The sequence below is a fragment of the Neoarius graeffei genome, chromosome 10 (genome assembly GCF_027579695.1).
Source record: "Neoarius graeffei isolate fNeoGra1 chromosome 10, fNeoGra1.pri, whole genome shotgun sequence".
Taxonomy (NCBI): Eukaryota; Metazoa; Chordata; class Actinopteri; order Siluriformes; family Ariidae; genus Neoarius; species Neoarius graeffei.
In genome coordinates, this window is record NC_083578.1 from 22,631,314 (window position 1) to 22,643,828 (window position 12,515).

The 12,515-nt window shown below is 40.6% G+C and overlaps 1 protein-coding gene across 1 annotated transcript in view; it reads right to left on the minus strand.

The window, feature by feature from the left end:
- The window catches only part of mtor (mechanistic target of rapamycin kinase), a 267,396-nt gene extending 255,227 nt beyond the window's left edge, over positions 1 to 12,169 (minus strand). Inside the window, exons 1-3 of the mRNA XM_060931539.1 lie at positions 12,090 to 12,169; positions 1,670 to 1,736; positions 1,309 to 1,460 (exon numbers count right to left, since the gene is read on the minus strand). Coding sequence (XP_060787522.1) covers positions 1,309 to 1,428 — 120 coding nt within the window. The 5' untranslated portion in view covers positions 1,429 to 1,460; positions 1,670 to 1,736; positions 12,090 to 12,169. The remainder of the gene's footprint in view (positions 1 to 1,308; positions 1,461 to 1,669; positions 1,737 to 12,089) is intronic.
- Between the last annotated feature and the right edge of the window lie 346 nt (positions 12,170 to 12,515).

Below are 12,515 nucleotides of genomic sequence, written 5' to 3' on the forward strand. Positions count from 1 at the left end.
GTCCACAGATCATGCACAGACTTAGCCATTATATCCACAGTTTTTTGCCAAGTCTCACACAGGTTTCTTTCAAGTCTACTGTTGGGCCAATAAATCATAAATAAAACAGCTCAGATTTGTTTGTTTAAGTCGTTTGCCACTCCACTTTATTCTCGTGGGTTCACATACCGCTGCCGTTATTTCCCCCTAATCACGAGTTTGTTGGTCTTCCAAAATGGCGCAGGGTCTGTTTACTTCCGGATTCGGGTGACGTCAGTGAAATCCCTATATATGGATGGATAAGAAATTGCAATGCTGTGTCTGCTTTTTCTTTCAGTACTTTTTTTTACTACAAAAGCAGACACATTTAATAAAATATGACAGTTTAATCAACTGAAACTTGTTCAAAAACTTTAATATTATTATAAAACCTACCGTGCAGGAACAGGCGTCACCACAGACGGTCCTCGGCATTTCACTGCCTCTTTGATTATGTCCTGGCGGCTGTCTAAATACCACAAGCAGTTTGTAATGTTCATTACTACATTTGTTCCTTCAGTTTGGCCAGTATGTCTAGATAGACAAGGTCCTTCTCTCTGGATGTTTTTTATAATTTCGTTGTGTAATTCGTTCTTTTTATTTGCTACAGACACAGCTTTTAATTCTGTCCAGCCAACCTGCATTAGTTCCGTAAACGCATGTTTTTTGTTCAGGTCCGTTCTCATTTTGAATAGATCTATTAGGTTCTCCTACAGATCTGTCAGGGTCATGAACAAAGTAGGTAATGAATTTCGCATAACAAAACTCAAAAGCTGTTTGTAACGTCTCGGATGGATCAAGATCAAACGAATTTTCCAGTAACGGTTTGTGATGGTCCGACACACGGACTTTTTGTAGTTCTAAATCGACCGTTAGGCCTCGTTCGGATGAAACTACACTATTAAAATGATCACGGAATGATTTGTTTTTCTGAATCTTTACTATTTTGTTGTTCGCTAGAATACCATTTTGCGATTTCACACTTAAGCAAATGTTTGAAAACTCCGGATCTCCTTCCTTCATGGTGGCTGCCATTTTTTTGTGCCGCACGGCGCATGCGCAGAGCTGATTCAGTTCTATATTCTGCGCGGAATGCGTAAATGTCAAGTTCAATTTTAGATTTACGAACCCGAAAAAAATGTCGAAAAACCGGCGTTAAAAAAAAAATTCAACCGCACAAACGGCACTCACCCGGCCGGTGGACCGGAAACAGAACATTTTTTAATAATGGCCTGAAATCAAAAGAATATGATTGGATGTATGAGTGAGTAGTGTACTGGTGTTGCATACTTCTCTCAGCTCTGTTGTCACATAATGCTGAAGGTCTTTAGCAGCTTTGGCACGCGTGTCCTCATTCCGGCTCTTAAGACCGCTCACGAACTGCTGCAGCACCGTACCTGTGCCGGACATCCTGGCAACAGCGGTGCCGCTACCCGCAGTCTCTGAAACGTAAGCAGTCGGGTTTATACCCTCACTTAACTAAAGATCCACCTCATGATCAAGAGTAAAGATAAAAACAAGCAGCAACAACAAGAACAACAGGAAATGACTTTGTATTTTGATGTATTTGGATAAATACAATAATATTAATTGACATTAAAATATAAATATTTTGCAAGATATTTTAATATTTCCATGAAATACACTGTACCTTACAGCCTCTATTTAGGCTTATTATGGTTCACTTGACACTTGTCTCTAATGGGGTTGAAATTTTCCTGCAAAACAAGAAATGTTATTCTAACATCATCATCATCATCTTTTGGCTGCTCCCGATTAGGGGTCGCCACAGCGGCTCTTTCGTCTCCATTGCTCCCTGTCTTCCACATCCTTCTCTACCACACCTGCCACTTTCATGTCCTCTCTCACCACATCCATGTATCTCCGCTTTGGCCTTCCTTGTTTCCGTTTGCCTGGCAGCTCCATCCTCAGCATTCTCCTTCCAACATGCTCTGCATCTCTTCTCAGGATGCGCCCGTACCATCTCAGTCTCATCTCTCTTAGCTTAATTCCCAAGCTCTCCACACGTGCTGTCCCTCTGATGTGCTCGTTCCTTATCCTGTCCAACCTTGTCACTCCTATCTCAACTCTGTCACCTCCAACTTTGCCTCCTGTCTCTTCGTTAAAGTGCATATCACGGGTAAATTCAGGAGCAAGATCAGTGTAATTCTCCTATTTTATATTAAACTTTGGTCAAATATTGGTCACACTTTGCATTTTGTGCATTTTTTTTTTACCTTGCACAATACCAGAAAATTTCAGTTGAAATCAAGCCATTTGAGACGAATTGGTCCGCCTCTGAAAAAACTTGGCATCTGGATTTCCCGGGAAACATTGATTTTCGTGATGTCGCGTGCGGGACGCCTCCCTCTGAATCCTACGTCAGCGCTGGTTTGTTTATGAGAAAACGACCTGGTGGTTTTCTGCAAATTTCTTCAACGTTATCACGCAATTATTAAAATGGTTAACAGATGTATCGTAGGAGGGTGTAGCAACATTACATTCTTCATCCAAATGTGAAGTAACATTGCGCTCAGGTGACAATTCCATATTTCAATGCAAAATCGCTAGCTGCTAGACTTGGTCTACACAGGCTGTGCACTGAAACTGTGCAAAGCTCGCGCAGCCTGCTGGCACTTCCGCAGGTGACGTCACGAATCTGGCTCCAGACTCCCTTGGGATTTTTCCAGACGCGTTTTGTTATTTTATTTTTTTTCTGCTGTAGACAGATGGCCTTGTGCAAAATTACCCTTCTGGATGAGTGTGTAAAGGGACATACTTTCATATAAAAAAAAAAAACAAATTTGGTCCAAGATATGCACTTTAAAGGCCTCTGCATGCTCGTGCGACAAGGCTTTCGCAGATAGCTTTTCGCAGATAGTTGTAATTTATTGTTGAGCGGGGATAATAGGCGTGCGCGATGTTATTCACCGGCACAACGCAAGGGGGCGCGAAGTCGCTAGGAGTAGTTGGTGGGTGTGGTTAGTGGAGTGTTTATCCTCCGGTTACTTATAATGACTAGAACTTTTTTTTTTATAATGACTAGAACTGGAGTCGTATAGATGTACGTACTTCCTCAATCAACCGCTCTTCGTGCTGCTCCATCTTCGCTCATGTTTTTAAAAATGCCGGTCGTGAAGACAAAACAAACCGGGAAAGTCGTGAAGCGGAAGTGCATGTACAGCGGATGTAGAGTGGACCAATCAGAGCCCTCTTGTCTGCGGCGCTGTCTGCAAGGATTCTGCGGTGGTCACAATTTTTGGGAGGTGCGCGCAGAGCGTCTGCGAAGGTGGGGGGGCTACGCAGACACTGTCTGCGACGCTATCTGCGAGGACTGGGTTGTCAGCATAAATTGGCCTTAAGGGTACGGTCTCCAATCCATACATCACAGCCGCTCTCACTACTCTCTTATACATCTTGCCTTTCACTTTTGCTGGGACTTTCCTATCACAATCCTTCTCCAACTGCTCCACCCTGCCTGCACTCTCTTTCTCACCTCACTATTGCAGCCCCCATTTTCCTGCACAGGTACTTGAATTCACCACCTTTCTTTACGTCTACTCCTTGCATCTTCACTACACTCTCATCCCCGTTCTCATCGATGCACATGTATTCTGTTTTGCTACTGCTCACCTTCATCTCTCCAAACCCAACTTTCTACTTTCACCACATATCACAATATCATCCGCAAACATCATGATCCAAGGTGACTCTTGCCTCATTTTGTCCGTCAAGCTATCCATCCATACTTGCCAACCCTCCCGATTTCGGCGGGAGGCTCCCGATTTTAGCCTCAGTCTCCCGATCGTATTTGTTAAAAACTGGATAATCTCCCGGTTTGGGGAAATCCCTACCACCAAGTTAAAAACACTCCCGATTATGCCCAATCAGAATCGTATGAGAAACACTGCTGACGTCAACTGATTTTTAACCAATCAACGAACAGAACGACAGTCACTTCTGTAATGCAGGATTCACCCAGGCTGTCCGACATTTTTTACAAGCAGTCATTCATCATGGCCACTAAACCCAATACCGCATGGCAAAAATATGAATGCAAACCCCAGGTTGCATGGGAGAATGAATTTCCATGAATAAGCAAATGTTCGACCAGCCAGTTACACATTTTAAGGTAAAGATACCTTAAATCAGAATATAATGGACATTTGAGTGTGAAATTAAACTAGTCTTCCATACCATTTCAGAAACAAACTGTACAACTTCTAAAGTGTTTAGTGAAGTTTTGCATGACAGAGAATTTGTTTGGTGAGTGTATTTGAATAGTGTGGTCGTGTCTTAGTGCTATTTTGAATTTATGTTTGAAAGTTTTAAGTGAAAGTTTACAAGTGAATTATCTGGAAAGTGATTGATTTTGATAGAGTTTTGAGGTTTTAAGCGAAAGATTACTAGTGAGTGTATTTGGGTCGTACTAAAATTTAGCATTCGAGTGAATTTCTTTGTGGAGTATATTTTGATAGTATGGTAGTATTTATAGTGCCGTTTTTAAATTCTGTTTGAAAACTTTCAGTCAAAGTTTGCAAATGAGCAAATTCCTTTGATGCATTCCGATAGGATTTGGATAGGATTTCTAGCGCTTTTTAAACATTCTGTTGGAAAGTGTTTAGTGAGAGAGATGCATTTTAGTAGGACTAAGACAGTGCAGTATTTATTTAATTGAGTTGTTACTCATCTCATTATCTCTAGCCGCTTTATCCTGTTCTACAGGGTTGCAGGCAAGCTGGAGCCTATCCCAGTTGACTACGGGCGAAAGGCGGGGTACACCCTGGACAAGTCGCCAGGTCATCACAGGGCTGACACATAGACACAGACAACCATTCACACTCACATTCACACCTACGGTCAATTTAGAGTCACCAGTTAACCTAACCTGCATGTCTTTGGACTGTGGGGGAAACCAGAGCACCCGGAGGAAACCCACGCGGACACGGGGAGAACATGCAAACTCCGCACAGAAAGGCCCTCGCCGGCCACGGGGCTCGAACCCGGACCTTCTTGCTGTGAGGCGACAGCGCTAACCACTACACCACCGTGCTGCCCTTCACTGTGACTATTTTAAGAAATGATAAACATCATTCTAAAGCATCACTTGTGTTATTTTCTGTGTGTCTCTGTATGGATACAATATTCAGGCATGAGATTTTTCAGCTCAAAATCTGATTTAAGACTTCCCTGTCATTGTTATTATATTAAAATTCAAGACAAGAGTAGCTATTATTTCAGATTTTTCACTCTGAGCTCTCTCATGCCTGACACGTGAATCCCATAACCCATGGGTCGGCAACCTTTGAGACATCGAGTGCCAATTTCAAATTTTCTAGTCAATGAGTGTGCCACTATCAACAATAATGGTAAAATGACACAAACTACAGGAAAATTTCCAACAAATTTGGAATTTTATTATACATAGGCATGCTTATGAGTATTCCTTACAGATAAATAGATTGTTGTGCTCAGACACAATTTCACATTTTGCTTGTAGGCCTATAATCTGCTCCAAAATCAAGGTAAAAAAAAAAAAACAGTTAACAGCAAAAAATACATCTACCAAAGACTATGATAACCAGATGATTGTATAACCCAAAATAGAACTGATAGTTGGATTTGTATTTTGTATTTTTTTTCTCTGAATGTTTCAACTTCTCTGTCTCTGTTTTCTCCTCTGTGATGCTGAGGAGGACCCTCATGCACCCGTGTGTGTGTGTGTGTGTGTGTGTGTGTGTGTGTCATTATACATAGAATCTTACTGTATTAATCTTCTTATAAAATTATTCTTCTTATAAACACCTTATAAACATCTTATGAATCAACAATTAAAGAAACCTCTCATAAATCATTTTAACAAAGGCCAGTGACGCATAAAAATACATCACAAATGAAATGGCCACAACATTTTACATAAGCAAATAGCAACGTATTTAACTAATCAGTGTGGGCTGAGGCTAAAATGAATCATAGGCTATGCCTCAATTAATATATCTTGCCTACCAGTCAGTGTGATCCCTGTCCTTGCTTTTCTTGGCTGAGCTTTTTTATCTGGGGTTCGTAGTTTGTCACTTTTAATTGTAAACATGCCTCAGAATGGTCCGTCATCAAACGGCTGCGGGTGGGGCTGAGCACGCTTTTCATGTGCGAAAATACCTGCTCACACAGGTATGTTGAGCCGAACACTGACAAGAGGGCCAATGCAATGTTCTTGAGACAGCTGAACTTCTCTGGTGCATGCTTGATTGATTCGGCTCTATCGGCAGGGTCTTTATATGTCTTCTCATGTTTTGTCTCGAAATGCCGCTTAACGCTGGAAGTTTGGCACATAACGTTTTCACAGCACAAGGTACATACAGCATGATCTTTGACAAAAACAAAACCATATTCTTCCGTCCAGGAGGGCTGAAATGCCCTAGCTTTAGTTTTTTTAGCCGGAGGCTCTGTCATCTCTGCACTTGTAACGCTATCAGATAACTTTGATTTTGATGCACGCTAATTTTACACATGGGTCTCTGGGAAAGTGGGCGGGAGCTGGGTGGAGAGCGCTGTGGAGCGAATGCGGTTGGAAGATCGTGCTGTCACTCAGAGATTTTTTTTTTTTTGCTGATACTGGTCCAGTGTTGTGCGTGCCAGTGATTATGCCGCCGCGTGCCAGCAGTGGCACGCGTGCCATAGGTTGCCGACCCCTGCCATAACCTATAGTAATTGATAGAACAATATCAACAATTCAAAAACTCTTTCATTGTATAAATTTCAAATGGTTTGCAATTAATTGGGATCCACTGTTTTTATCGTTTCAACCGCACATCATACCCTCGTTCGATTGAAAATATCGTTCACGCACTTTTCTCCCCCATGAGAATTTTGAAAAGTTGGCAAGTATATCCATCCATCACTGTGGCAAACAAGAAAGGACTCAAAGCAGACCCTTGATGGAGTCCCACCTTCACCTTGAACCAGTCAGTCGTTCCAATTGCACACCTCACTGCTGTTTCACTGTTCTCATATGATTTTGATTTGATTTATTTCTGGATCAACATATTAAAACAGTAATCCAAAGGATAACATGCAAAAGCAAAATACTTATTTCCAGCATGGTCCTTGGTGTTACACAGAAACATATAGACAAGAGACAGACAGACTCAGACTTTAAAAGACATGCATTAAATAATTAGGAGGAGAGAAGGACATCACATAAAACAAAAATCAAATAAATAAAAAACACAAACTGCTGAAAATCTATTCAAGTTAACAGTGAATGTCCACCTTATTCCATAATATCTGCTTTACCTGTCTTTTAAAGATCCTTCTAGATGTTAGAAGTTTAGTAACTGTAGGTAAACTATTCCATGCCATGATACCAGTGTAAAAGAAAGATTTTTTTTAACTGCATTATTTGTTCTAGGCACCATGCAGGAACGGATGCCGGCCCTAGTGTTATAATTGTGCTGCGTGTGAATCATGGTCACATTAGAACATAAATATTTGGGGGCGTAACCATTAACAATGTTAAACATATGGTTCAATTTAAGCTGTTCAACTCTTAAAGTGCCATTCCACCATTGGATGTATTTTTTTGGCATAAAATACAATATATTTTATGACAACATGACTAGACAGAGAAATCTTTTAGCTTCAAAATGATATATCAAACAATTTTTTGACAACGACAAGTATATTGATTTTGCGACCAAAGTCACCTACCCTTTTAATTTCCGCGCGGTAGTGAAACGTGATGTCATCGGCAGGTTCCCCTTCTTGTGTACCACGTCACGTGTGACGTGGCACAGATTATCAGCAACGGCGGATAGAACGCGATTGTCAGCTTTGGAAAAGAAGCGAAGGAAAATAGCAAGTGATGCCCAAAGGAGACGGTCGATGGTGAATATCGGCACAGCAATCAACAAGTGGAAATCGCGTTCTATCCGCCATTGCTGATAATCTGTGCCACGTCACACGTGACGTCAGGGTTTTTTCTAGAAAAATTTAGTATGAGGGCGCTCACCATGGCGAGGGAGCGAGGGGGGGGGAGATGGTGCCAGTTGTCCCCCCCCCGCCGTGCAAAGCCTTTGAAAAATGCTCCAATGGGACATTCTGAATATCTGAGAGGGAAATTGGAACAAATTGTCTGTCAACATTGAAAAAGAAAGAAGTAATCTTCTTCTGCCCCGGACAGTCTTTGGCTTTCTTCCGCTTCGTGCTGCGGGACGACATCTTTAAATGCCCAAGTGTCAACAAAAACAACTCGCGAACTACTTCTGTCAAAAGCTCCCGCGCTGGTGGGTGAAAGGTCATTCAGTCTCGAGAAATCTCGCTCTACAAGTCAGCTGACCTTGTATGTAACCCATGTCAAATCTCGCGAGAGCAGCCGCGACAAGTAAACAACTAAACAACATGGCGCCTCAGTCTGGAAAACGCCAATTCGGATTGTTTTTGCACCGTCTGGCGGTGTATCTACTATGATTGGAATATTTTTGGAGCAATTATAACGTATTTGATGATCAGACACATTGTCACGTAGTGTTGCTGGGATGTTTTCACGGAGTCGGTAAGGGGGCACACGCCGAGAGTAAGAGGGCGCAGCGCCCCTGTTCCCCTGTTTAGACGAAAGCCTGGACGTGGTACACAAGAAGGGGAACCTGCCGATGACATCACGTTTCACTACCGCGCGGAAATTAAAAGGGTAGGTGACTTTGGTCGCAAAATTAATATACTTGTCGTTGTCAAAAAATTATGTTTGATATATCATTTTGAAGCTAAAAGATTTCTCTGTCTAGTCATGTTGTCATAAAATATATTGTATTTTATGCCAAAGAATACATCCAATGGTGGAATGGCACTTTAAATGCACAGGAAGTAGACCAGCTACTGTAAACTCCTCCCTACCTTCATGAGAACGAGGGGGTGCTTTTAACAGGTATTGTTTTGCAGCACTTGGAATTTGTTTCTAAGCTTCATTGTCAACCCAGAAAACCATGCAGAGCACGCAAAATCCACTACATTGAATCAAAGTTAATACTAATAATCTCTTTACAGAAAAATCTAAAAACTTTGTCTTGCGGGATAAAAACTTTAACTTTTTAGAACATTAGCTGCAATGAAATCACCTATAAGTGATTGATCCAATGTTAGACCCAAATATGAGACACTATCCTTGGACACAATTTCAGACCCATTACACATCACATTCAAAGTATTTGATTTTAACAACTTCCTTCTTGTACCAAACAAGATTGATTCAGTCTTGCCCAGATGCATGGAGAGCTTATTGTCCACAAACCACTGATTGACAGACTCAAGCTCAATGCCAAGAGTGTTTTCAATGTCCTTGACATTACACTCTGGGACAAGCAAAGCAGAATCATCGGCATATAATAGTAACTTGCACCAAACTACAGCTGACATATCATTTATATATGAGCCAGTCCACCGAATCGGTGCCATTTCCGTCCCTAGAAAATTGTATGTATAAATGCACATAAAAATGTACTTTAAAATACACTTCCTTATTACGCAGAATGTCCTGCACATTGATCTGATTTCAAATTTAAGATATATAATCGTAAGGATTAATAAAAACTACCTAAAACACTGAAAAATAGCATGTGTTACCTGTCCCCCGCACTCTAACTTTATACTTAACTATGAAATATGATTAAAATCCTTCAGAAACAGTATTTCTTTTGCACTGTTGTGTGACTCCACATCCTATCCATGGTTTAAATATTTTTTTTCATAAGAAATCCACAATATCTTAGTTAAAATACACATTTTAGTCATGTCCCTGAGTTTTCACTCAGTCCTGTTACCCAAACATATTACCCCATCTGACAAATTTGGAACATTCCATAAATCACATGCTCAACAGGAAGTTACATCAGTTGTGTCTTCTGAAGGCCATGGGAAGACCAAAAGTTAGTTCTCTCATTTACTTTTCTGTATATTTGATGATTTTTTAACTTTGACTGATAAGGTCAATGTCAACATACTGTCCTGTTACTTAAATTATTTCTTAGATGATATTTATTTTAAAAATACAGATTTTTGGTAAATCACTAGAATGTGCTAAGTGCAGTCATGCTATTAGCGATGACGCCATGTGGCTTAATTCCATGCATTAGCTAATCCTAGACTAAAAACTCAGTCCTGTTACTCATATAAAGAGTATGCAGCCATCTTTGACTTCCAAACCTTGTAAAAAATAAATAAATAACGTAGCCTGAGGTTGACCAATACACATTTTGAATAGTTAAATATGTGTTATTATAATCGGTGTTGAAAAGATATAACAAATTAAGTTTAATTTGGGAGTGGTACAACAAGGGTGGCACGGTGGTGTAGTGGTTAGCGCTGTCGCCTCACAGCAAGAAGGTCCGGGTTCGAGCCCCGTGGCCGGCGAGGGCCTTTCTGTGCGGAGTTTGCATGTTCTCCCCGTGTCTGCGTGGGTTTCCTCCGGGTGCTCCGGTTTCCCCCACAGTCCAAAGACACGCAGGTTAGGTTAACTGGTGACTCTAAATTAACCGTGAGTATGAATGGTTGTCGGTGTCTATGTGTCAGCCCTGTGACGACCTGGCGACTTGTCCAGGGTGCACCCTGCCTTTCGCCCGTAGTCAGCTGGGATAGGCTCCAGCTTGCCTGCGACCCTGTAGAACAGGATAAAGCGGCTAGAGATAATGAGATGAGATGGTACAACAAGCAAATGGCACCCATTCGGTGGAATGTCCCATATATTAAAAATAACAGGGGCCCCAGGATCGAACCTTGGGGCACCCCACATATCATACATGTCTTGCACCACTCTGATATACTTCTCATTCACTGCCATAACTCATCTCTCGGCACTCTAGGTCTACAAACACACAATGTAGTTTATTCTAACAACATGGGGCTTCTAAAAGCTTGTTATATTAAGGGTTGTTTTACAATCAGGGTACAAAGTTTGTGTCACAGGGGTCCAAAATTCAAATTGATTCAAACTGGTTCTTGTACCAGTTTTTAAGTGAAGGACAAGTTAAAGAACAGATAGGCATGTGTAATAGTTTGTATTATAACAAGATTTAGTGTAGCTTTAAGCAGGGCTGGGAGAAACAAATGAAGTGATTCTCGGAGGACTTTTTTTTTTTTTGACAATTCAGAATCCACTACTTCCATAGCGCTTTTAAATATGAGGCTGTAAGCTTTGTGTTAGTTGTCTCTAATATTTATGTCCCAATATCTTGACCACATTTTAGGATGAAAATAATCATTTTAGATATGTTATTTTATATTGAAAAATTAGCTGTCTCGGAGAGGACATTTTTTTTGACACAGTTACATACTAATTTGATCAAAAAATAGTCTGAAAACTTACTGGCATTCAACATTAAAACTTAACTATGTTTCCAATTATATGGAACCAAATATGTGTTTTATGGTATAAAGAATGATTTAAGTGCATCCCTTTTGGAGCTACCTGTGGTCAAAAAAGCACTTTTTCTAAATGACACGAGTAATTTTGCTAAATGACATATATTGCCATACAGTCACCAAAAATAACGTTATCACCAATTTTTTTTTTTTTTTGCATGGTAAATAGAGCTATCACAGGGCTACAATAAACAACCAAGTTTATTTAGTCAAGTCTTTTGATATTGAAGATGTGTTAATGTGATTTTTAGCTTGCGTACCCTGATTGTAAAACAACCCTTAAGCAAAACAACACCTTAATGCTATCATTCTTATATTGCTGTTGTTGTTATTATTATTACAGAAGCTAGCTCGGCGCTTTAACTAAACTGAGCTGCACTGTTTACCCAGAAAGAATTCTTACAAAACAATAAACCATATATAACATGAAAATCTGAGCGTTTATCCACCAAAACAAACACTAGCTTCAAAAATGTATGCTAGCTAGCTTAGCGAAATGTGCTGCCAACAAGGATGCATACTGACTCGGCTAGTTCAAGAAAAATGTCTAGAAACCCTTTTTATGCTGAATTATACAGAAAATAAATTAAGTTTGTATAAGAAAAATATATTTGTCCCTGAAAATATGACGTATGAAAAGCGACATTGCCTTATCTTACTTTTATTAATGTTTTCCTCTGGAGATGTTCTGCTCGCAGAGGAAGCCTGCAGAGAAATACAGGGGCGGGGTTTCATAGGTAACACCGAATTGACCAATGGGGAGAGGTTTGGGAATGACTGACAGCCAGGTCAGCCATACAATGGCGTGAGAAACCGAAAAACCACGAAGGAAGTCGTTTTGGTTTGTTGGAGAAGCAGAGGAGAGAGTCGACTTGGCTGGAGCCGTGCCCAATGGCCGGCTTTTCCCCTCCCCTTTCACCTTTGACTGAAAACTTGAAGGTTGTTCATGTTTTGTTTTTTTAAATACTGCAGTTAAGGAGTGGTTTTCTGTTAAATATAATTTTAACCTTCTAGAATATTTTCACATCATATCATGGATGTGTATAAAAACACAGCTAAAAAACACTTCCTCGTTCATTTTCAGT